General features: G+C 35.6%; 1 protein-coding gene across 3 annotated transcripts in view; it reads left to right on the top strand.

The window, feature by feature from the left end:
* TRAPPC8 (trafficking protein particle complex 8) overlaps positions 1 to 25132 on the top strand; it is a 132152-nt gene that overhangs the window by 33158 nt on the left and 73862 nt on the right. For all 3 annotated transcript variants that reach the window (XM_036757723.1, XM_036757715.1, XM_036757729.1), the window contains 8 exons: positions 581 to 755; positions 1580 to 1733; positions 3536 to 3629; positions 4225 to 4481; positions 8809 to 8924; positions 14460 to 14610; positions 15364 to 15464; positions 16964 to 17069. In XM_036757723.1, the coding sequence (XP_036613618.1) occupies positions 581 to 755; positions 1580 to 1733; positions 3536 to 3629; positions 4225 to 4481; positions 8809 to 8924; positions 14460 to 14610; positions 15364 to 15464; positions 16964 to 17069 (1154 nt within the window). The remainder of the gene's footprint in view (positions 1 to 580; positions 756 to 1579; positions 1734 to 3535; positions 3630 to 4224; positions 4482 to 8808; positions 8925 to 14459; positions 14611 to 15363; positions 15465 to 16963; positions 17070 to 25132) is intronic.

Here is a 25132-nt window from a genome sequence, read left to right as displayed (position 1 = left end):
AGATATCTATATATCAGTACATTGAAAGCTGAAACCAGATTAAGTTCTGATGAATGTTTTATATTGTACAGAGCATAATGGCTTTTGTAGTTTTCTTTGTCTCCAGCTATCTATTTACATCTTGAAGTTTGTGTGGCCTTAGAGTTTTCTTACCTGAGTAATAGGATCTGGGCCACAGCTTGAAAGTAATGGGCTGCTACTTGAGTAAAGCATTAGCTTTAAAACAAGTTCACTTAGGTATAAAGAAGTTAGATTTTGATTATTAGCTTTCAGGCAGTTAAAGGAATAAATAGTTCTAATGGATGTGTTTAATAAACTTATGTTTATAGTTGCATAGATTTTGTCAGTAAATATTCTCATAAAATTAGATATTAAGCTACTATTGGATATATCATTAAAGCTTTTAAAAATCTTAGACTGTTTGAATCACTTAAAATATTTGGGGATATTTTTAGTATTTATAACTAATGTTTTAAAAATTGGATTTCTTTTAACTTCTTTGGAAAAACAATTTATTGCAATAAAATACTTGTGTGTCATTGTGTATTGTGATAGTTACCTTAATAATGTGCTTTGCAAGGTATGTTAGTAGCATCTTCTAGTGAACCTGAACCTGTGGAACAGTTTTTGAAATTGTCCCAAGAGCAGCATCGAATTCAGCATAGCAGTGACTATTCCTACCCCAAATGGTTTATACCAAATACACTCAAGTATTACGTCCTGTTGCATGATGTAAGTGCAGGAGATGAACAAAGGTAGGCTTCTTGTTACATTAGTTAAAATGTTGTTGATTGTTCTGAATTTTGAGTTTCTGTTTGATCTAAGAAAATAAAATTCCTTGGTATCTTGAGTCTGTTAACAATCACACCTTTTTTACTCTTTTATTCTGATGTTTTTCTAAATTGCCAGATTTATCACTTTGGCCACGTAACATCATCCAAACCAACCCGTTTTACACGTATAGGTTTTTTCTGTTAAAGATACTTGTTTAGCATCTCCTAGTTGTATTGAGAGTTTATTTTTGAAGGCAACTTTATATTTATTAACTGGTCTGTTACAGTAACAAACAGTTTTAGATCTTTTTACATAGTAGAAAGGAATATTTATTTGATAAATTAGAGGTAGTTCAGATTACCAGTCATTAAAGACTCTACAACTGGAAAGGGATCATGTTAACCTAAACAGTTGCTTCTACACCTTCAGTTTCTTTTTTCATCTTCCTTTCTTCTTTTCATCCTCCTCCTTCCAAACTTTTTGAAGGGAATGGTAGTAATAAGCAAATGTAACATAATAAACAAATGTAACTTTTGCAAATGCCAATCTATTAAATTCTTAACTATACCTTGGTAGTTTGCTAGCATACATTCTCCAACCCTCACGAGATATTCAAATTCAGAAAGGGTTTTAGTCAAGTTGATTTGAGTTTTAATTATGCATTGTTATTAGATAAATTGCAATATTTAATTTTTTGTCAGAAATTTTAATTTTTCTGGATTTATTTATGAGTAATCTCTTAACATAGCATAAAGAGTGCCATTTGACATGTGGTTTTTTCTATTTTTTTTTTTTTAAATTTCAGAGCTGACTCAATTTATGAGGAAATGAAGCAGAGATATGGAACTCAGGGTTGCTATTTGCTTAAAATTAATTCTCGAACATCTAATCGGTCATCAGATGAACAGATACCAGATCCTTGGAGTCAGTATCTTCAGAAAAATAGTATTCAAAACCAGGTATATGTAAAAACAAGCAAATAAAACACAAACACAAATTCTCCAAACCTACTTATGATGGTTTTAGAATACACCTCCCCCCCCCCCATAGGACCTTGCCCTAACTATAATGGTTCTACAGTGATTAGTTTTTGGAATGTGATTAAACTGAGTCATGAGCAAACTAACACTAGAACAAGTAGTTTGAGTTTATTTTAACCACCAATGACAAATCCTTGCTTATATGCCTATATTTTTTCCAGATAAGAAAAACAAGAGTTAGCTGATCATTTCTCAATGAACTGAAAAATTATTTGCACATTTGAACTTGCATTAAGTTTATTAGAAGTGTAGAAGATAGAATTTAGATTCTGTAAAATTATTGTGTTATGAATGACTGTAGCAAATTCTTGATTAGCCACCTGTTCTTGGTGGTGGTAGTCCCTTTCTCTGACAAGCTCATCCATCACCCTGCCACCTTCTCTAGCTTATATTATTTAGATGCATGTAATTTTCTTCCTGACTTACTGTAACTTCTTTATACCTTGTAGTAAGATCTTGTACATTTTTTTTTTGTACTCCCATCATTGTTCTCAAGTAGTAAAGGAACCATTTTGCTCAGGGAAAGCACTGAGGTGGGAGAGCAATGAGAGTTTTTCCAAATTCTTTTCTGATTTGTAAGACTTATATTCCATTTTAGAATATACCGATTAATGTATTCCTTTTGGTATGTTAACTGTTTTGGTATATTGACTGTACTTCCGTATTAGGAAAAGCTTCTTTTGAGGAAGCAAAAGCTATTTTGATATGCTGTATAGCATAACCTCATTAACCTTTTGTGTAGTGTGTTGCTTGTTTAAGATACTGAATATAACATTATGAAAATCTCAGTTGTAAAGAATTTGTATTTTATTTCCTCTGGGTTTCTAATACAACTGTTAGTAACCAATCCATATATTTCTTTTTAGTACAAATTTATCCATACATAGTGATTTTTCACTTATGTAGAAATCATCTCAGAGCTGATATTTCAGTTAACTTAAGAGATTGCTCCAGATCTGTTGATTGCTAACTGTTCTTCTGTGGTGTTGAGGCAAAGATAGTGGGGTAAAAAATTAACCAGTTGGATGTGAGAGAATCTAAAACTTAAAAAAAAAAGCAAAACCAACTGAATATTTCCCTTCAGGGCTACATTTATATAGGAAGAAAACCAGGGACTTGAAAAAAGCTGGGGGGTGGGAAGAAGGACCAAAGGTAAGCTGTCCAGATTGAGAACCACTGGCAGACAGTACTCAACTAACCATTAGCTAATGTACCCACAGTCCCATTGGATGCTGATGTACATTTTGTGTGAAATGCCCTGATATACTTAACCCTCAGCATAGCTACCATTATAGTCTTTTTAAATACATCTCTCTTACTTGAACACATACACTTCAACTTTCTGTGACACTCTACCATGTTTTCCCCTCCATGCCTAATTAGCTATTTGACTATTTGTTCTTTTTCTCAAATATCCTCCTCTCTCATAGACATATGAATGAGCATCTCTAAATTTAAGGAAAAATATGCAGAAACATGTATACTTAGATTCAGTGAATAAATATACAGATGAAATAAATGTCATTTGAAACAGTTAGCATAGCTGAGTGGCTAGGTAAATAGGTAAGTAGATGAAATTGCTGGTTAGGGAGTAAATATTGTTTTGTTAGAAAGTACATTCGTCAGGAAGAATCAGCAAAGCAACAGTATTGTGTTACTGGATTTAGTGATTTTGTATTACTGTCTAAGTATAGTTTCTAATCCATTTTTTCTTTTAATAGGAATCATATGAAGATGGTCCTTACACTATAGCTTCAAATAAGAATGCTGATAGTAGCATGCTTTCATTGGATGGATTAGATAATGAAGTCAAAGGTCTTTATTTTTAAAAAAAATTTTTATTTTTGCAAATTTTCACTATGAAAAAGTATATTAAGTTGCTAAAATAAATCAACTTTTATACACAAAGATGATTCCATTTTGACATGTTAACTTTTATTCTGGAGACTTGAAGTTAAATGATTTGTTGTAAATGTTAAATGTTTTATGTAAAAAATTTTTTAACAGACAAATGAATTTTTAAAAGTGCTTTAGAGAGTAATAAGCATTGAGAGTTACTCTAAGTACTATTTGACATTTTTAGTAATTTGAGAATTTTGCTATTATATGTTTTGGTTTTTTAAGAATTTAATTGCAACAACTTCTTTTACACTTAATTTTCAGTTTTAAAAAATTCTAATCTCTCCCTAAATAGATTTCAGTTTCAGATTTCTTAGTTATGATGAATTTTGAGTCATATTGCATTGCAAAGTTTGGGATTTATGGGCATAAATCTTGATATTATCTCTGGATTTTATACATTAAGGTTAATTACAAATATAAATTTGAGAGGTATAGCATTCTGTCTATTCAGTACTATAATTTTCTATTACATAATGTTAACAAAAGAAAACTTCCATTTTTTAAATAGATGGTTTACCAAATAACTTCAAATCTCACCCACTTCAATTGGACCAATCCAGTGACCCTGCCAGCAACTTTGATGGAACTGATCACATAAAATCTGCACTGTCATTACATGAAACAAAAAAAATGAACACAGGAATACTTCATGGTGCATGTTTAACTCTCATTGATCATGATCGAATTAGACAGTTCATACAAGAATTCACATTTCGAGGTCTTTTGCCACATATAGAGAAAACAATTCGGCAACTAAATGATCAGGTAAAATTTTAGTAAATTATAAATATCGAAAAAAGAATGTTCCAATTTGCTCTTTGCCAAAGAGGCAGTATGGTATAATGGAATGAAGTTTATAGTTAGTGGACCTGGGTTCTAGTTCTGGCTCTGGCACTTATCAGTCATGTGAACAAAGTTAAGTCACTTAAACTTTTAAAATTTTACTTTCCTCATCAGTTAAATAAAAGATCTATAACAGTCTTTTCACTGGATACCTCACAGGGTCTTGGTGAAGTAAGTACTTTGTAAACTATTAAAGCACTGCAGAAAAATAACTGTCATAATTAAAGGCATGTTAATAATGTTCTTTTAAACCTAGTTCTACCTAACCTTTGTTAATATTATATTAATATACAGGAAATAAGCCCATAAATATATGTGAATAAATGTGCATGACGTTTACATAAAATATCATGCAATTGCCTGAAATTGGTGAGGTTTTATGCATTTTTAAACTTCAAATTTCATTATTGGCAGAGGAGTCTCCCCACATACAGATAGTTCTTGCTTTATGTAAATTCACATCATGCAAATTCGACCTTATGTAAAAAATTCTGAAAGAAATATGCACACTTCTATTAACTTTACATTACTCTGCATACTTTTATCATTAACTTTACCTTTCATTTCATGATTCTCTTTATTATCATAGTACAGCATTTAATATGACTGCATTTTAGTACATGTTATAACTTGTGTAAAGGTATGATTTTGTATTTGCCTTTGTTATATGTGGCAAATTCGCATTACACAAAAAGCACTTTATGTAGAGGTCTCTAGAATGGTCCACTTAAAGTGAGAATTGTTTATAGTTATATATCCAAAGACAATACCCATGTATATGGAAAAGATAAGGTACTCAAAGGTATGTGTATTTATATGTATGATTGGACATACTTCCACTGAACAAACTGAGTTGTTAAAATTTCCTATGTTTCTGTTTTGAAATTTAGCAGCTTCTTGATAATATTTTCAAGCTTTAACAAGCTTGACCTTCCTTGTTAGTGAGAATTTCTCTCTCTCTTTTTTTTGATTGTTATTGTGCCATTTTCAGAATTGTAAATCTCTCCAGTTTAATATTTAGTCATTGAAACTGTTATTTTTAAATGATATTTTATTGGAATGGAATTGAACACTTGGCCTTTACTCTGTCAGGCTTTTTGAATTTTAGAATTCTGTTCATAATAGCAACACGTATACAAATAATTATGTTTATGAAAGTATTAGGCTATGAACATAACTGTATATTTACTATTGTTATAAACAGATTTCTCAAATTTGCGCTTGTAAACATCAAAAATTACTGTTGTAAAAATGTGATCAAAAATCAAATACTAAGAATATTATTATTATTAACTCTATGAGAACTTAAAATTTTTTCAGAATAAGTTTTCTGAAAAACTAATTAACTAATAATTCTGGTAAAAGAAAAACTCCTCATCAGACCTGAGGCTTTTTATGAACTGTGAGCTCAATAAGTTATCAGTGTGACACGATAGCCAAAAAAAGATATTAGTATTCTAGACTCTCTTGAGAGGTATAGAATCCAGAATGAAGGTTGTGGTAACTGCTGTACTTTGCCCTGGCTAGATCATATTAGACCATTTTACTTGGTTCTGATAACTGTATTTTAAGAAAAACATTGACTCACTTTGTTGACTAAAGGGGCGGAATTGAGAGGGTGGTACTGTACGTGGTGAAGAGACTAGAAGCCATACCAGATGCAGATGGGGTGGGAGTGGGGAGAGAAAGGAAAACAAAATACAATAGTTATCTTCAAGTATCTAGTTGTGTAAGGAGGATTAGATCTGTTCAGTCTTTTGTCTAAGAAACCAATGTTTGTCCAATGTTAGAAGCCTTTAAACAAAACTCAAATGACTACTAATCAGGAATGTTATAAACATGGTATATCAGGTTGGATTCTGGCCTCTGAAGGGTCTCTTTTAGGCCTCAAATTCTGTTACTGTGTGAAGAGAGTTTTCTACCTTTTATTAAACCTGTACCTGTGATTTCATTAGCTTGGAGGACTTTTGGTGTAAAAAAATCTATCCACAGGTGCAGATCAGCATCTATCTATAATATATAGACCTGTCTATAATATATAGCACTTGTCTATAATATATAGTCTTAGAGAGATGTCCAGGATATAAAGAAGTTAGGTAACCTGCTCATAGTTACATTGCTAATATATGTCAAAGGCAGAGCTTGAATCCATGTCCTTCTGACTCTACAACTGGCCTCTCAATCCACTGTGGACTACTCTTGCCTCTAATTAAATAAGACAGCTTTTAATACTGAGATGCTTGGCTTATTTATCACTATTCTTTAAGGACCCTGTAACTTTCCTAAATGAGTGACTGTTACAGATGACAGCTGATTAACGCGTGCCTTCACAATTTCAGAGGGGCCCTAGTCATTTTTCATGGACATCTTTTTACCAGCCATGCAGCAGGACCTCACTGTGCTTTCTCCCTTGTAGGTCTAGAACCATAGTCGAAACAATTCTTCCATTTCTCCTGGCAAGGGCATGTCAGGTCACTCCTCTATAGTTCTGTGCTGCATCCCTGTAATTTTCCAAACCAGAATATTGCCCCCTTATTTACGTGTGTATGTGTGTGTGTGTGTACATACGTATATATGTGTGTGTGTGTATGTACACACACACACACACACACACACACATGCAGTCCCCCTTTTTCAAGTAAGTTCTGTGAGGGCATGGGCTGCCTTTGCTTTTATATTTGTATCCCCTGCACTTAGCAGAGTGCTTGACATATAGTAGTGCTTAATAAATTTTTTTTTGTTTCATTCATTCACCTGTATACAGAATATATACAAAATGAATGACAAGTAATTTTTGGAGGGAGGAAAGAAGAAGCTGGAGGTATTAGAAAAGGCTTCATGTAGGTATTTGAGCTGTTTTGAAGGATACTGAGAAAGTAGGTAGAAGTGAGGAAGGAGATCACTATTATGAAAGTCACTATTATGGAAGATGGAGTGTTATGTATGAGGAACAACAAGTGGTCAGTATGATTGGATCATAAAGTAGGTGGAAAGGAGTAAAGTAAAGAGGGGCCAGGTTGTAGAGTTTTAAATGACAGAGGAGTTCATTTATTTTTCCGGAGGTAATAGCCACTGGAATTTATTGAGGGAGAGATGTATTTGGGTGACGTGGTCAGACCTCTGCTTTAGACAAATCACTTTGGCAACTTTGTGGAGGATGAATTAGTGTGGGGAGAGATCTGACACAGGGGAGACCCACTTAGGTGTCTATTGCAGTAGTCCAGGTGAAAGGGAGAAGGGAAATTGTATAGAAGAGATGTTGTGGAGATAGAAGCAATAAAATTTGACAGTTTGTTGCATAGGTAGGGTAAGTGAGAATGTGGAATTGAGGAAGGTGATAAGGTTGCAAACTTGAGTAACTAGCTGGAAGAATGGTGACACCTTTGACAGTGATAGGGAAGTTAAGAAAGTGAGTTTAGGAGGAAAGTTAATGGATTTTGTTTTGGACATACTGTGTTTCAGGTGTCTATGGGACATCTATTTCAGAATTTTCAAAAAGATATTTGTTGATGTGATATTGGAGCTCAGAAGACATATAAGTGGATCAGTGGATCTGGGAGTCATTTCTGTAGAGAAGATAATTGATCAGGGAAATGCTGCAGATTCAGTTTACCTAAATTTTAACCAGGCCATTTGATTAAGTTTCATTTAATTCTATAAAATAAAAAAAAAAAAGGAGAAAGATTGGGCTAGACAGTAGGAATTGGTTGAAATAATTGAGGATTTTTTTTTTTTTTAGTTTTTATTTTTTAGCAGAGAAGACTTAGTGGGGTAACAGCTACAAGTATTCTAAATACTATTAATGTGAAATTTGGAACAGACTTATTCCTAGGAGTGTGGGATGGAAGTTATAGAGGTATTAATGTTTGAGATTCAGGAAAACTTCCTGATATCTAGAGCTATTAAAAGTAAAATGGACTGCCTTGAGAGGCTATGGGTTCTCTCTGTTATTGGAGATCTTCAAACAAAAATTATAGACTATATGTTCAGTGTGTTGTGGAATTGATTCTCTTTCATGTATAGATTAGCTTCTGAGATCTCATTCTTATTCTGGGAATAAGATTTTATTGCACATTAGTGATATTTTTTAGTATTTTTTTCTCTGCACTTTTATAATTATGCACATTTTCCCCTGCAAATGCCATGCTATTGTTTGAATATTTAATAACTAATATCAGATTTCTTGAATGCACAAGAAGAATACCAGTTTTATTCTGATTTATTCAGATGTTTAAATTTTCCTTTCTAGCTGATATCAAGAAAAGGATTGAGTCGATCATTATTTTCTGCAACTAAAAAATGGTTCAGTGGCAGTAAAGTTCCAGAAAAGAGTATCAATGAGCTAAAGAATACATCTGGACTGCTGTGAGTAAAATTTCAATCTCTTATTGAATGATTGTGTGTAACTTAATTAAATCCTTGAACTTTGGTAGACAGGTTTAAACTATTTCATTTAACAATAAGCAACATGAATGTTCACATTCATGGTTTATTTCAGAAAACTTTTAAGTATTTTAATATCTAAAAATAGCTGGCTATGTGATCTTAGGTAAGCTGCTTGCTGTATTTGTTCAAATATATGTTTTCCCCCCAAAATCTGACGTGTATGAATTACTGTGTTTCATAATATTATTTTTCTTGTGTGTAGTGTGTGTGTGAAATTTAATTCTAAAAAGATCTCATTATAGAGACAGCCATTAAACATTTATTAAGCACCTACTATGTGCCAAGTACTATGCTAAGCACTGGGGATACAAAAAGAGGCAAAAGACAGTTCCTACTGTCAGGCAGCTGGAGTGGAGGAGGAGAATGGGTTGAGAGACAGCATTTTTGCTCAGATCACCCAGCACTACCTCTTCCACAAGAATCTAGAAAACATGTCAAATCAAATTTTAAGCGAGAAAACTAAGAAAAAGTCACAGTGAGTCATTTTTCCAGCCTAGGGTAGTTTAGGAAGACAGAGAGGTCTGTAGACACTGGGGTGGGGGCTGCCCAGGAGTGCAGCATGGTAGAAGTAGAGTTGGCATCTAAAGAATTCTAAGCCGAGATAACTGGGGTAGAGCACCAAAGTAGGAAGTATTGGGGCAGAAAGAGATCCCAGAGGACTCCTGAACTAGTGCTAGGAGCAGAAGCAAATGACATCTGGCATCTTTGTCACCCATTCACCAGTTTCCAGATCATAGATCTAGGGTGCAGAGGAACAGCCTCGACCAAGTGTGGGTTTTTAGCTGAATACTAGCATAAAATAAATTACAGAAACTTAACCATGTGTGTCTGAGCATAGGAGCAGAGTGGCAGATCAGTTGTAACCTTTAGCCAGCACATAAGTCTACAGTGCAAAAACTAGGACAGGAGAGAAGAACAAAGCAGAGCCAATCATTCAATTGTTATGAACCTGCAAAACCTCCCAGCAGGCACTCAATTACATACAAGCCAGCAGTCCCACAATTGGGTCAGGAACTTTAAGAGCTAAGACCAGGAGGGCAGTGTATAGACCCTTTTCTGGATGAGACCACTTTGGAATCACTGAACACTTGAAATCTCCCAGACCAAGCAGTGAAAGCTGCAGAAGCTCAGGCTAGACACCTGACCCAGAGGTGAGCACTGTCCAACACTAACATAAAATACAAAGTCAAGAAGTAATCTGGAAGAATAAGAAACAAAAAAAGCACCTGATTGTATGATGACGGGAAAGCTCAAGAAGCAAACAGAAGAAGATAGTGACTTGAAAACATCTACAAGCAAAGACTCAAAGAAAAGTGCAGATTGAGCACAAGCATAAGAATTACCGAAGAGTTATAGCTAAAAAAGTAACCAAAAAATTATTTTAGAACCCAAATAAGAATTGTAGAGGAAAAATGAGAAAAGAAATGAGAGGTGTACAATAAAGTTATGAAGAAAGAATTGACAGCTTGATTTAAATAAAGTACAAAAACTTACTGAACAAAATAACTCATTAAAAATTAATGGAAGCCAAATGGAAGCTAATGGCTCCATAAGACATCAAGAAATAATAAAACAAAGTCAAAAGACTAAACAAACTAGAAAAAAAATGAAACCTTTTATAGGAAGGACAACTGATTTGGAAAGTAGATCAAGAAGAGAAATTTAAGAATCATTGGTCTCCTTGAAAGCCATGAACAAAAAAAGAGCTTAAATATCATATTTCAAGAAATTACAAGGAAAACTGCCCACATATCTTAGAATGAGAAAGCAAAGTAGAAATTGAAAGAATCCACTAGTCACCTCCTGAAAAATACCCCAAAATAGAAATTCCTAGAATTACTTTAGCCCAAATCCAGAACTCCCAGGTCAAGGAAGGCAAATGTATACAGCCAGAAAGAAAGAATTCAAGTACTATGGACCAACAGTAAGAATCACACACATTAACAGCCACTATTGTAAAAGAATAGAGGACTTGGAATATCATATTCTGGAAACCAAAGGACTGAGGGTTGCAACCAAAAATAACATGCCCAGCAAAACTGAATATATTCCTACAGTGGAAAAAAATAGACATTTATTGAAATAGAGTACTTTCAAATAATGTACTAGGGGAGACAGCAAGTGAATATGTACAAATAAGTTATGTATAATATAAAAAGGAAACAATTAACAAAGGGAAGACACTAGAATTAAGAGGGCTTGGGAAAGATTTCCTTTAGAAGATGGAATTTTAGTTCAAACTTAAACCAATTTTCAGAGTTGAGAAAGGAGAGCACTCCAGGCATGGGGCTGTCACAGAAAATGCTCTGAGACGAATGATGGAACATCTTGTACACGCAGCATTAAGAAGGCCAGTGTCACTGGACCTAAGAGTATGTGGCAGGAGTAAGGTTTAAGAAGACTTTAAAGGTAGGAGAGGGTGAGGTCTTGAAAGGCTTTAAATGCCTTTTTTATTTGATCCTGGATGTGATAGGGAGCCATTTGAGCTTATTGAGTAGGGAAACAACTTACCCAGACTTGCACTTTAGAAGAATCATTTGGGAAGCTTATTGAAGGATAGACTGGAGTAAGGAGAGACTTGAGGCTGGCCAGTCCACTAATAGGCAGTTGTAATAGTTAAGGCATGAGATGATGGGAGCCTGTCCTATAGTGGTGACTGTATCAGAGGAAAGGGAACATATTCTAGAAATGTTACAAAGGTGAAATCCATAGGCCTTGGATATTATGTGTATGTATGTGTGTGGGGGTGGGTGGGAGGTGAGAGATAGTGAGGAGTCCAGGATGACTCCTGGGTTGTGAGCCTGAGGGACTGGGATAATGGTATTACCCACTACAGTAACAGGGAATGTAGGAGGAGGGAAGATTTAGGGGAAAGATTATAAGTTCAGTTTTGAACATGTGGAGTTTAAGATGTCTAATGAAATTGTAGTTTGAGGTACCTGAAAGGCAATGGAGATGCAAGATTGGAGGTAAGTAGCGAGGTTACAGCAGAATAGGTAGATTTGAGAATTATCAGTATGGAGATGGATGGTAATTAAATCACCAAGTGAAATGGTAGAGAGGGGAAAGAGAATAGGGCTCTGGACAGAATTCTATGGGACATCTCTGGCAAGAGGGTGGGATATACATGAGCATTGGGCAAAGGAAACTGAGAAGTTGCTGCCTGATAGGTAAGAGTAGAGTCAGTAGAGAGTAGTGTCCTGGAAACGGAGAGAGAAGGGACTATCCAGGAGGAGAGGTGATCAACAATGTTGGAAGCTGCAGAGGTATTGAGAAAAGGCCATTTACCAATTAAAAGATCATTGGTAACTTTCTAGAGATCCATTATAATGGAATGATAAGGTCACAAGCTGGATTATAAAGGGTTAAGAAGAGAATGAGAAGAAAGAAAGTGGAGGCACCTATTGTAGACAGCCTTTTCAAGAAGAAAAAGGTGGGTGACCTTTTCAGAGGTAGAAGAGATGTAGGATGACTGTTAACAGTCATGAAAGGATCAAGTGAGGGTTATTCAGGATTGGGGAGCCATGGGAATGTTAGAAGGTAGGAAATGAATGAATAGATTGAAAATAAGTGGTAGAATGGGGATGATGGGGAGCAGATGGGATGGAATGGGATCATTTGTGCAGGTAGAGGGGTTAGCCTTGGTAAAGGAGTAAGGCCACTTCTTCAGGTGAGACAAGGATAAAGGAGGAGATAGTCGCAGAAGGTATCTGAATGATAAGAAATAAGGAAGAGGGAATAAGAGGGAACTCACAGCAAATGATCTCAATGTAAAATGTGAGGCAAAGAGCTCAGCTGAGAGGCTGAGGTGGAGGGGAAGCCATGAGAGGTTTGAGGAGGAATGAAAAGGTGTGAGAGAGCTTCTATGGAGAGTGGGATAGTGAGTTAACAAAGGAGGTATTATAGGATTGTTTATCAGCATTGAGGAAATGCTTGAAGTTGTGTAACATAAATTTGTAGTAGACCCAGTCAGAACAGTTGTATAATTTTCTCCACCTTAGTTTAATAGCATGTGTATAGGAGCTAAGGCAGAGGATTGTGGGACTGATCCAAGGTTGATGCTTGGGCAGGGTGCGATTGTCAGTATGATAAAGGGGCTAGGGACAGTGAAGAGTTGAACTGGTTCACTAAGGAATTGGAAAGAATAGAGTGTGACAAATGCAGAAGAGATGACCTGGAAGAGAACTGAAGGGTGGCTGGATTAGAAGTGATGGATATGAATGAAGAGTAGGTTTTGGTAAGGGATAAGGAGAAAGGCACACAGAGAGGTGGAAAACCAATAGATTATGGTTCGCTCAAAGGATTTTAGAATTCTTGAACATGGAAGTGGTACGTTTGTGAGTGTTGGTGAGAAGGGTGTGCTCTTCTTTATGTGTAGCTGAGGTCAGTTGCAGGAATAAATCATGGGAAGTGAGTAGGTTGAGGAACTGAATGGTCACAGTGTTTGAGAGAGGCATTGTGTATGTTTGAAGTTCCCAAGTGCGAAGCAAGGAATTGAGCAGAAGAGAAAAATGGTGAGCCAGGTACTGAACTCATTGAGAAAGAAAGAGGAATGTCCTAGAGGTCTGTAGATAACAGCTATCAGGATTTTGATTAGGTGGTAGATATGAATTGCATGAATCTCAAAGGAGGAAAGGTTACTGGGTGATGAAGGTAAGGGGACAACCTTCTAAACTAAACTTGTAAAACAAAAGTTTAAGATCACTGGGAGGTATAGGATATGACTAAGTGTGAGAATGTTCACCATTGAGTGGAAGGTAAAACTCCTATTCCTAGAGGAAGCTGGAAATTGGGCTGGGTGCAGCATGAGATGGAAGGCACAGAATCAGATGTGTTTTATTCTTGATAGCGTCCCATATTGGATCAGTGCCATGAATTTTCATAGTCAGTCTCTTCTTTTTATAGCTGATAAAACTAAGGTAGCTTCAAGCACTAGGATGTTATGATTATAAGTATTACAAAATTTCTTAAATGATCTCTGATTTTAAAACCTGGAAATTGTTTGACATTTTTAAGCTTTCTGTGAAATTTTTGATCTAATATAAAAAAGTTTACATGAAAATACAGTTAGTAACACTTTTCAGTTTTATCAGTTGAATTTATTGATATAAAAATATAATCCCTTCTGGCTTTTCTCTGCAGTGTTTAAGATTATATAATACTTGAGTGTTCCTGAATTAAGCCAAGATTCCCAGATGCTCATAATTTGCCCACAGATAAAACCTTCATGCTGTGGAGGAGTTCCTAACGTGGGGCTATATACTAATTAAATATGGAAGCAGCCTTCTGTTTCTAACAGTCTTGGAGAAATGAGACTATCTCTTTGGTGGTGGGTGCCTTGTGACAGGAAGCATTTTAATGATATGAGTGACTTTATGAATGTTTTGTGGTGGTTTTATATTTTGGAGGGGAGAACACAAATGGTAAATATTTTTTCTTCATATATATTCGCAGATATCCACCAGAAGCACCGGAACTTCAAATCAGGAAAATGGCTGATTTGTGTTTTTTAGTGCAACATTATGACTTGGCATACAGTTGCTATCATACTGCAAAGAAGGATTTTCTGAACGATCAAGCAATGCTATATGCAGCTGGTGCCTTGGTTGGTATATAATAGTGATAAAATGTATAATGCGTAGATCATTAAGTTAAAAGCTTTTGGCTACGAAGTATAGCAAAATACTTTAGGGGCAGCAAAAGAAGATTCCTTAGGACTATACAAGTATTAGTTAAATAGCTTCTTTAATTTTTGTGCTTTGGCTAGGCATGATAGAGCCTTGCCTATAGTTCTTGCTACTAGGAATGCTTAAGTTGGTGGATCACTTAGGGATTCTGAGCTTCAGTAGGACTAAAGGTGATCAAGTATTACTCCTAAGCCTGGTACCATTATGGTGAACCTCCAGGGTTAAGGGTGAGGGAGGGAAGGGGAGAGTATTTACCAAGCTTCCTAAGGTAGGGTGAGCCAACCCAGGTTGGAAACAGTAGGTCAAAGTTTCCATGCTGATCAGTAATAGAATTGGGTCTGTGAGGGGCTGATATGCTTCCAGCATGAGTGAGATAGAGAGGACCAGTCTCTTTTAAAGAAGATAATAATTGAAATTTATAAGCTTAGAGTTACCCAAGGATATTCCCTTTGTAGTTAAGCGGCAGACTTGTGAATTTAAAGTTGGTCAGTATTTTAGATTTGATTTCCTAAAGTTTTTTATTTATTTATCACATGATATCTGCTATTTGTATTAATTTTAATGTTTAGTTGCTGAGTGCAAATATAATTGCTCTGACATGAATTTCTGATTTAGTAAATAACATGGGTATTTCCTCTGAAATAGCACAAATTATATTTTTTTTCCTTTAGGAAATGGCAGCAGTGTCAGCTTTTCTTCAGCCTGGAGCACCTAGACCTTACCCTGCTCATTACATGGATACAGCAATTCAAACATACAGGGATATATGCAAGTAGGTGACTTTGAAATTTCTTCTATTCACTTTTGGATAAAGATTGGTTTTTATAATACGACTGGATTTTTTTTTTTTTTGAGGTGGGAAGGCAGGGCAATTGAGGTCAAGTGACTTGCCCAAGGTCACACAGCTAGTATATGTGTCAAGTGTCTGAGGCTGGATTTGAACTCAGGTCCTCTTGACTCCAGGGCTGGTGCTCTACTCACTGCGCCACTTAGCTATCCCTAATACTGCTGGATTTTAAAATGAAGAATCTAATTGTTTTCTCACACCTGGAATGCTTGAGATAGTTACCTAAATCAAGTAACAGGAATGAAAGCTAGTTGAGGCAGGTTTTCCACTAGTTTTATATTTTAGATGAGATTTCATGTGGTATAATTTGCTCACTTAAGAACTTACAACATTATAGTCAAATGAATACTAAAATTAGGGATGATTCTTAGAGTTTCATGAAAATAAACTCACTGTCCTCCATTAGAATTCTTACTTTCAGGTGGTTTCAAGATAAAATAGGTACTAAGAAGTAATAAACTACACTTATTAAGAAGTAGTTAATAAAAAGTAGTGAAGTTTTTGTAATTTTAGAATCAGGATATTTTCATGGTATTAGTATAAAGCTTATGGTACAATGGAAATAAAAAAATTCTTATTGCTGTTTTCTCATAAAATAATACCATCTTATAATTTGTCACTAAAAATAGGTAAAATTTTATTACAGTGAGTCTGCACTTGTTATTGTATTTGTGAATATTTCATTGTTATATTTTTTATGTTTCAGTATTGAGGGGCAGTGTGGCACAGTGGATAGAAAGCTAGCCTTAGAGCCTGAAAGACTTGGATTCAAGTCCTGCCTCTAATATACTGCCTCCTCTTAGTACTCTTAGGCAGTTCTTTAAGACTACAAGTTTCATAAAGGTACTAATTTTCATTGGTAAAGACAGTATTCTCTAATATTGATTAATGTAGTAGCTCCACAAAACCTGATCACATACTGGTAAGATAAGCAGTCTTCACTTTCAGTTAACTAGGGAACTCTTCATACCCTTTTTTTCTAACTTTACCTCAAATTCCTAACCAAGCTGACCAGGAAAAAAAAATTCAAACTCTTTTCAAACAGTTAATCAAAATCAAACTCACACTTCTTAGACGAGGAGAAAGAAAAGTGAACAAACACAGACGATGCCACCTCTCATATTTACAGCAATTTTCATTTCCCAATTAGCTACTAACTTAGTTATCTGGGCTTACCCACCTAATGCATATTGAAAATGTGATTTCTAGCAACATACTATCACCACAAAATCTTCCAGCAAAATGTTTGTTTTCCTTGTGCAGTTCTTTGTGACATTTTTACTTGTATATACTATAAGAAAGAGAAGGACATTAATGGCTTTATGTTAGAAAGCTAGAATTTAAAATCAGGTTGTATTTGTTTTAATGTGATTTGCTACATGATTTCCAGGATATTTTTGTAATATTTTTAATTTTCTTCTTAGGAATATGGTGTTAGCAGAAAGATGTGTTTTGCTTAGTGCTGAAATATTAAAAAGCCAAAGCAAATATTCAGAGGCTGCTGCTCTTCTGATACGATTGACCAGTGAGGTATTGACTCTTTGACTTAACTAGCTTTACTATATCTGACTTATTTACTTTTGTATAAAGGAGCAATATCTTTATATTGGAAATTTGGTGTGGTCCATTTTATGCAAACACAATAAAATCTTATTGTACAACAAATTAGGTGATATATATTACAAAGAGATTACTCTTTAAGGAAATTTGACACATGATTACTTAAGCCATTTATAAATGAAGATTTAATTTACAACAATTGGATTTATATGCAGCCTTTCAGGAATACACCTCATTATCTTTGCTACTTTTGACCTATGATCTCATGAATGTGGGTGCTTTCTCCACTGCTGTAGATCAGATCTATCCATGCTTTCTGATCATGAGTGATTCTTGTCCATGTTCCCCCAGAAATCTTCCACAGAGTATCCATGCCACATGTAGAGAACTACCTTATTCTCTTGACCTTGTGTGGGAGCCAGTAGTCATGAAAGCCATCCATTGGTTACCCTTTGCTCTTACTATTTGATTGACTTGTCATCTTTTCTGTTAGTAAATCTCTTTGAAGACAGTAAATTTTTTAAAGTCTGAATTTAATGAGCCCCCTCCCCCCAAGATAACTCTTCCACAAAGGATATAGAACAGAAAAAGCATTGTATTTGAAACTGAAATTTTTTCCTACATGCACCTTGAAATACACACACACACACACACACACACACATTCAACATGTTACTTTCTAGGCTGTCTTGCTTGTCTTTATTTCCTTCTTAATTCCCTTCTATTCTCTTCTGTGCATTTTAAAAAATGTTTCAATGACCATCTTTTGTACATGGCGAATGTGTGGATTTGTTTTGCCTGACTGTGCTTATTCGTTGCTAGGATTATTTTTATTTTCCTTTTCTTTCACTAGGGGAAAGAAAAAGAAGGGAGTTAAATTATTTTAGAATAGTATTATATCCAGTTCTAGGTTCTAGACAAATAGTCATATACACATCCTTTGATTTTTAAAAGCGTATATTCTAAACAATTCACTTCATAATTTTTTGTTCTATTTTTGTGTTGATAGTCTATACTATAAATAACCATACCTAAATTTTTAAATTTTATATTAATAAAAGTTTTTTAAAGGCTCTGTTTCTCAGACCTTCTGTTTCCCTAATTTTCATTCTCTTCTTATCAGTTGTCTACTTCTCTACTTTATATAAACATTCCTAGATCTTCCCTATCCTTTAAAAACTTTCACTTGACCTAACCATCCCCTCAAATTATCATCCTGTATATCCTCCATTTTGTAGCCAAGTGCCTAGAAAAACCAAAAGCTATATTTTTGCTGCCAACATCTCATGTCCCACTCATTTCACCCTGTTGTAATCTGGATTCTGTCTCCCTCACTCAAGTGGCACGGCTCTTTGAAAGGTCAACAGTGATCTCTTTATTGTTCATTCCAATCACTTCTTCTCAGTCTTCATCCTTTTTGACCCCTCTGTAGCAATTGATATTGTCGAATAACCCCTCTTCTTCAATACCTCTGAAACATATGGGTATGTATCATAGGACTTTATCTTGGGATTTCATCGGTGTTATGCCACCTAGATGTTGTATGCTCAGAGAAACTATCACTTTACCTAGACTTTCTGTTTCTTATAACACAGTCTGAGATTATTGGATGCCATGATAAACTTTTGACTCATTTGGTTTACAGCCTATGTAAACCCCCTAGGTTTAAGATGAAAAATCACTTCTCTAGCAACGCCTTTCATATCTAATATCTAGGAAGTTGGATTTTTTGATCCAAGTATAAAACCTTACATTTGTCTCTGTGAAATTTCATCTTAACTAAATTCAGCTCAATTTTCTAGCATGTCAAGATCTTTTTGAATCCTTAATCTTCCATCTACAGGGTGTTCCTAAAGTCTGGACACATAAGCAAAAATGCATATTTTCAAGAAATGAAATGAATGAAATTTTCAGCAACATTTTATTTAATTGGAATATTAACAAATAACATCTTCAGTTCATTTGTGATGCAAAGGTTGATGCGCTTTGAAAGATTCACCTGAATTTGATGCAATAACTCCATACTGCTGTCAATTGCCTGTGTGGCCAGACCTTAGGAACACCCAGTAGTAAAATAGTTATTTTTCTCTGTTTTGTCCCATCTGAAAATTTGGTAAATATGCCATCCATTCATGTACCCAATTCACCTACAAAACAACTATGTTAAACAACCTAGGACTAAGCTGAAGTCCCAGGGGCTATTCATTGGAGACATTCTTCCAACTTGGGATAGAAATATTAATGACTGCTTGGGTCCAGTTATTTAATCACTTCTGAATCCATTTAATCACGCTGTCATCATTACCATCTCTTTTCATATTTTCTACAACAATAGCATATGACCTTATCAGATGCTTTGCTAAAACCTAAGTAAACTCTTTGATCTATCTTGTCAAAGACATAGTTAAGTCTGGCATGACCTGTTCTTGAAGAAGTCATGCTGGATATTTGTGATTATTGCTTCTGGGTCCAGGAGCTGAAAAGGAAGAGTAGAATATAATGCTAATGGGATTAACATGTAGAAAGGAGTTTGCATTTATTGACTCCTTGACCTTTGAATCTTCTGGAACTCTAATGATCCTTAGTTTCATTTCAATTCAATTCCTTTCAGTAAACATTTAGTAACTACCCACTTTGTTTGGGGAACCATGGGTAGCCAATATGGATACAGAGATTAAGAAAAAACAACACATCTTTTCTTCTCTCTTTCAGCCTTAAACCTCAGTGTCTAATCCCTCCATTATTCCATTCTCTCCTAGGCCATCGCTCCTTCATTTGCTTCCTTTCCCCATTTTGACCCCTCATGACCCAGTTCAACTCTACACTGTTCTTTTAAGTCCCTTGCCTGTTTATCTTATAGAAGATCTTGTTCATCCACAGCTTTGTATTTTTCCCACCATTCATTGCTTTAATTTCTACTCATATGTTACTGAATGAAGCTGGGGGGAAATCATGAAACTGTTCTTACTGGATCCATTATAAGTTTATGTTACATAATCTCAACTGGGCCTTCACAGTGGCAAAACAATCGTTTTACATGTCCCCTGATTCACTATCCCATGCACAATAGCAGTTTTTCCAAACCTTTTCAAACCGCCTTCATCCTAACCCATCCGTTTCTGAGAAACTTGTCTCACTGAAAAAAAACCGAAGCCATTCACTGAGAGCTCCCTCTGCTGTCCTTCACCTCATTTCATATCACTCAGATGTTTTCTGCCACTGTCTTCTCCTTTATCCCTGTCTCACATGAAGAGGTCCCTCTTTTTGTCAAAGCAAACTTCTCTTTATACACAAGTGGTTCTATTTCATCCTGTCTTCTCTGTAAGTTTGTTTCCTCCATCATCCCTCCTCTCTTATTAATCTTCAGTCTTTCCTTGTCTACTGTTTGCTTCCCTATTGCTTATAAATATGTCCACATCTCCCCTATCCTCAAAAAACTCTCACTTGACCCATCTATCCCCCTAGGTATATCCTGTCTTTTGTTACTAAACTCCTTGAGAAGGCCATCTACTTCCTTTCCTTTTATCTGCTACTTAACTCTTTGCAGTCTGGTTTCTGCCCCCTTCATTCAACTGGAATATTTCTCTCCAAAGTTATTAACAATTTCTTAATTTTTTAAATCTAATGGCCTTTTGTTAATAGTTATCTTTCTTAACCTGAGTACAGCCTTGACACCATGGATCAGTAGTGTCAAACTCGGAAATCCCTGAGGCCCTCATAGTGACTCAGAAAATTACAAATAACATTATTTATGTTGTATTGTATTTTTAATTATTTTGTTAAACATTTCCCAATTACGTTTTAATCTGGTTGGGCCAAAAGTGGCCTGTGGATCTGAATTTGGTACCTCTGCTGTGGATTATCCTCTTCATTTTGAAATTCTCTTCTTTCTTTTAATGACACTGCTGTCACCTAGTTTTCCTCCTACCTGTCTGACCATTTCTCTGCCCCCCTTTTTCGGATCTTTATTTTTGTGGCTGTCTCTTCAGGCCCTTCGCTAGGCCTTCTGTTCTCCCTCCATACTATTTCACCTGTTGATCTTATGAACTCCCATGATTTCAGTTATCTCTTTGCAGATGACTTTTAGATATACTTATCCAACCCCAACCCCTCCTCTCACCTCCAGTCTTGCATTTCCAATTGCTTATTAGGTATCTGAAACTGGAGGTCCTGTAGATATCCAAACTCCACATGACCAAAATTGAATTCATTATCTTTTCCCCAAGGCTTTCTTCTCATCCACATTTCCTAGTACTATCAAGGATACTACCATTCTACCAGTTGCCTGCACTCCCAACCTAGTGTCATCCTTGATCACTTAGTCTTTCTCACTTTCCCCCCCACTCCATCCAGGTAATTATTGAATCCATTTTTCCTACTTTCCTATATGCTCCCTTTTCTCCTCTGACAACCTCTACCTCCCTGGTATAGGCTCTCATCTCCTCACTCTTGAACTGTTATAGTAGCCTGCTGGTTGATCTCCCTGTCTGAAGTCTTTCCTCACCCTGATCCATCCTATCCTCAGCTGTCAAGTTGATCTTTCTAAAGTGCAGGTCTGACCATGCTGATCACATTCCACAACCCTCCTTGCCTCAGCTCACTGTCGTATAAACTCCATTAGCTCCCTGTTGCCTCCAGGATCAAAGGTAAAATCCTCTATTTGACTTATAAAGCCCTTCATTACCTGGCTGCTTCCTACCTTTCCAGTCTTCTTATGCCTTAACACCCCCCTTCCTGCCAATATTCTAAGATCCACTTACACTAAGATCCCCTGACACTGACACTGAAACTTGCTGTTTCTCATTCCTCTCAAATTGGAATATTTTTGCCAGCCGTTCCTATGCTTGGAACTCTCCCTCCTCATCTTCAACTCCTAGCTTCCCTGGTTTCCTTCAAATCTTAAAGTCCTGTCTCTTCCAGGAAGCATTTCTCAGGCTTCCTTAATCTGCCTTGTGAGACTATTACCAATTTACCCTGTATTTATCTTGATTGTTCATAGTTGTTTGTGAGTTGTCTCCCCCATAGGACAGTGACTACTCCTTGAGAGCAGGGATTGTCTTTTTTTTTTTTAAGACTTATTTATTTTATTCTGAACTTAAGAAATAAAACAAGCACTTCCATAATAAAATAGGATATAAAAACAGAAGATTGTACCTGAAATTGCAGATCCATTATGTACAACTTACTATTCCCTTCAAATATACAAGTTATCGTGTGATTTTTTTCCCCCTTCCCCCCGCCCCAAACTTTGAGGTGGCTACCATTAAACACAAATCTGTATGTGTGTATATACATACATATACATACATATGTACGTACACACAGGCACACATATACATATACACGTGTGTGTATTGTGTGTGTGTGTGTGTGTGTGAATTCTTTTACTGGATTTAAATAGCATCTTCATAGGATTTTTGCTGTTAATTTGGGTATTTAAAATAGTGAGAATGACTTGATTGTTCAAAGTTGTTTCTAAAACCATACCACTGTTACTGTATACAATGTTCTCTTGGTTCTTCTCATTTCACTCTTCATTATTTCGTGGAGGTCAGGGATTGTCTTTTGCCTTTTTTTTTTTTTAATCCTGAGCATTTAGCACAGTGCCTGTCATATAGTAGGGGCTTAATAAATCCTATCTGACTGACTGTCAGTACCCGTCCTCAGCAAATTTACTTTCTAGAGGAAAACAATGTGTACACAGATGTGTGAATACAAAATTGGTACAAAATAAATACAGAGTAATTGGGAGGGAGGTATAGGGAGCACTAACAGTTGAAAGAATTAAGAAAGGTCTTTTTAAGAAGTGGCACTTGAGTGAGTTAGAGATTGCTAAAAACCAGAAATGAGGAGGGAGGACATTCCAGGCATGATATTTCAGACCTGTGCAAGGGGACAGAGGTGAGAGGTAGCGTTATATGAAGGTGGAACAGCAAATAGGTCAGTTTGTCTGCCAGATAGGATATGTGAGAGAACATCGTATAATCATACTGCAAAAGTAGGCAAGAGACATTGCAAAGAACTTTGGATGACAAAGTGTTTTGTATTTCATCCCAGGGCCAAGATAATCTATGAAACTTGAGCGAAGGAGGCATGTGGTCAGACCCATACTTTAGGACAGGGCTGTCCAAAATGCGGCCAGTGGGCCGCATGTGGCCCACCTACAAGCATAGAAATTTATATAAATGCTTTAGTAAACAAAGCTGAGCTACTATAGAGCTGTCACCAAAATGTCAAATCAAAATATATTGTCTATTGTTTCAATAAAAACCTAAGGTTGGACAGCCCTGCTTTAGGAATATAAATTTATCAGCTATGTGAAGAGTCAATTGAAGAGGTCTGGATGTAGGGAGACCATTTAGGCTATTTGTAATAGTTTTGGCAAGAGGTGGTGAGGGCCTGAAAGGGTGTTTATGAGAGTGGAGAGAAAGGGATAGATTGTAGAGATATTGTGGAGAAATAATCAATAAAACTTTGAAACTAAGTGGATATGGGGAGTGAACCCGAATGAAAAGTCAAGGATGATGATCCCTTTATTGTGAACCTGAATGATTGAAAGAATGGTAGTTCCCTTGTTAGAAATAAGGAAACTAGGCAAATTCTGGTTTTAGGTTTTTAACCTGTATTTATTTTTTTAAGTCAAGGGATGTGTTCCAAATTTGTCGTTTCAGACTTCTTGTTGTCTTCACGGTCAGGGAAAAAAGTTATGTATGCAAAGTATGTTTCATGATAAGTAAATAATATAATCTCATAAAAGTGATTCCTTGGGACAAAGACATGTGAAGGATCTGTGGTATTTTCGTCAACATAGGGAACCTTTGGTGTGGTGCTCCACAATTGTGTTCTCAGCTCATCTGTGACTTAGTAGATCAAGTTCTAGGGAGTTGATTAAAGCACATGGAAATTATGACTTGTTCAGAGTCACTAAACTATTAAGTGTCCAAGGCAGTATTTCAGTATAAACTTCTTGACTTCAAGCCCTGCATTCTGTGTGTTTTGCCTTGCCAAACGTGTTTGTGAGGAATATTATGATCTTTGGTGTTCAATAGTGTGATGCAGTGTTTTTGGATTTGTTTTAGTATAGTTTAGATTTGTCCAGTTAGTACGTGACCATCCTATCTTAGTATCTTCTTTTAGATACCTTTTTTTGTAAAGGTTGTTTGAGCCACAGAATCAAGTGTATAAGTTAGAATGTGAAAAACTTAATTCTGCCTAATTCAGTCATTCTAGTTCAGCTGATTTTCAGTGTGCATTTTGACATGGTACCTTATGTGTTTTTCTTCATCTTCAGATATTTTGATTGTAGGAGATGGAGATATTACTATATTAAAGTAGTCATTTGTACATTTCATTTCTCTCTTGTAAAAGAAAAAAATTGATGTAATATGGAGGCTTCTGTTCATAAAATATATAATTTGTCAAGCCTTAAATTATTAACATTTTTAAACATATACCTACCCAGGTTAAAATAATTGGTGTTAATCTTTGATCCATTAAACACTTTTTAGTTTAAAATGCATAAAATGTAAACTTAGTGCCTTTAAAGTTGGTATTTTTCTGTTTTTAACTTCTTGGGAGAAAATGTTGGCAGCAGAACAGTTGGAAGAGTAAGTTCTGCTTACATATAGTTAAAGACGAGAAAGTTTGGGAAAGAAGTTGCTGCTGTTTAACCAACAACCTTTAGTGCTTTCTCAGTAATTATTAATGTATTAGTGTTTCAAATGAAATGAATCTCAAAGGATAGTAAATTCAGTTCTATGATTTTTAAAGAAATGCCATTAATATTAGGGTCCGTTGAAGGGACAAAAAAATTTCAAGTTGTACTGTTTCTTTGCCTATTATGATAGCTGCAGAGGAAAATAAAATCTTTTTATGATTTTACTCCTAAACTTTCTTAGATCTAATAGTCATATCTGGCCTTTAAATCAGTACCTTGGTTGATTTTCTTGAAAAACGTAAAAATTATAATGAAAATTCTCTGAGTAAAATTTTCAAAAAGCCAAGAAAAGAACACATTGTAATATTTTTCAGTT

The sequence above is a fragment of the Trichosurus vulpecula genome, chromosome 1, assembly GCF_011100635.1.
Source record: "Trichosurus vulpecula isolate mTriVul1 chromosome 1, mTriVul1.pri, whole genome shotgun sequence".
NCBI lineage: Eukaryota > Metazoa > Chordata > Mammalia > Diprotodontia > Phalangeridae > Trichosurus > Trichosurus vulpecula.
The sequence above is the reverse complement of the archived record's forward strand: the minus strand, read 5'-3'. Positions and strand labels throughout refer to the sequence as shown.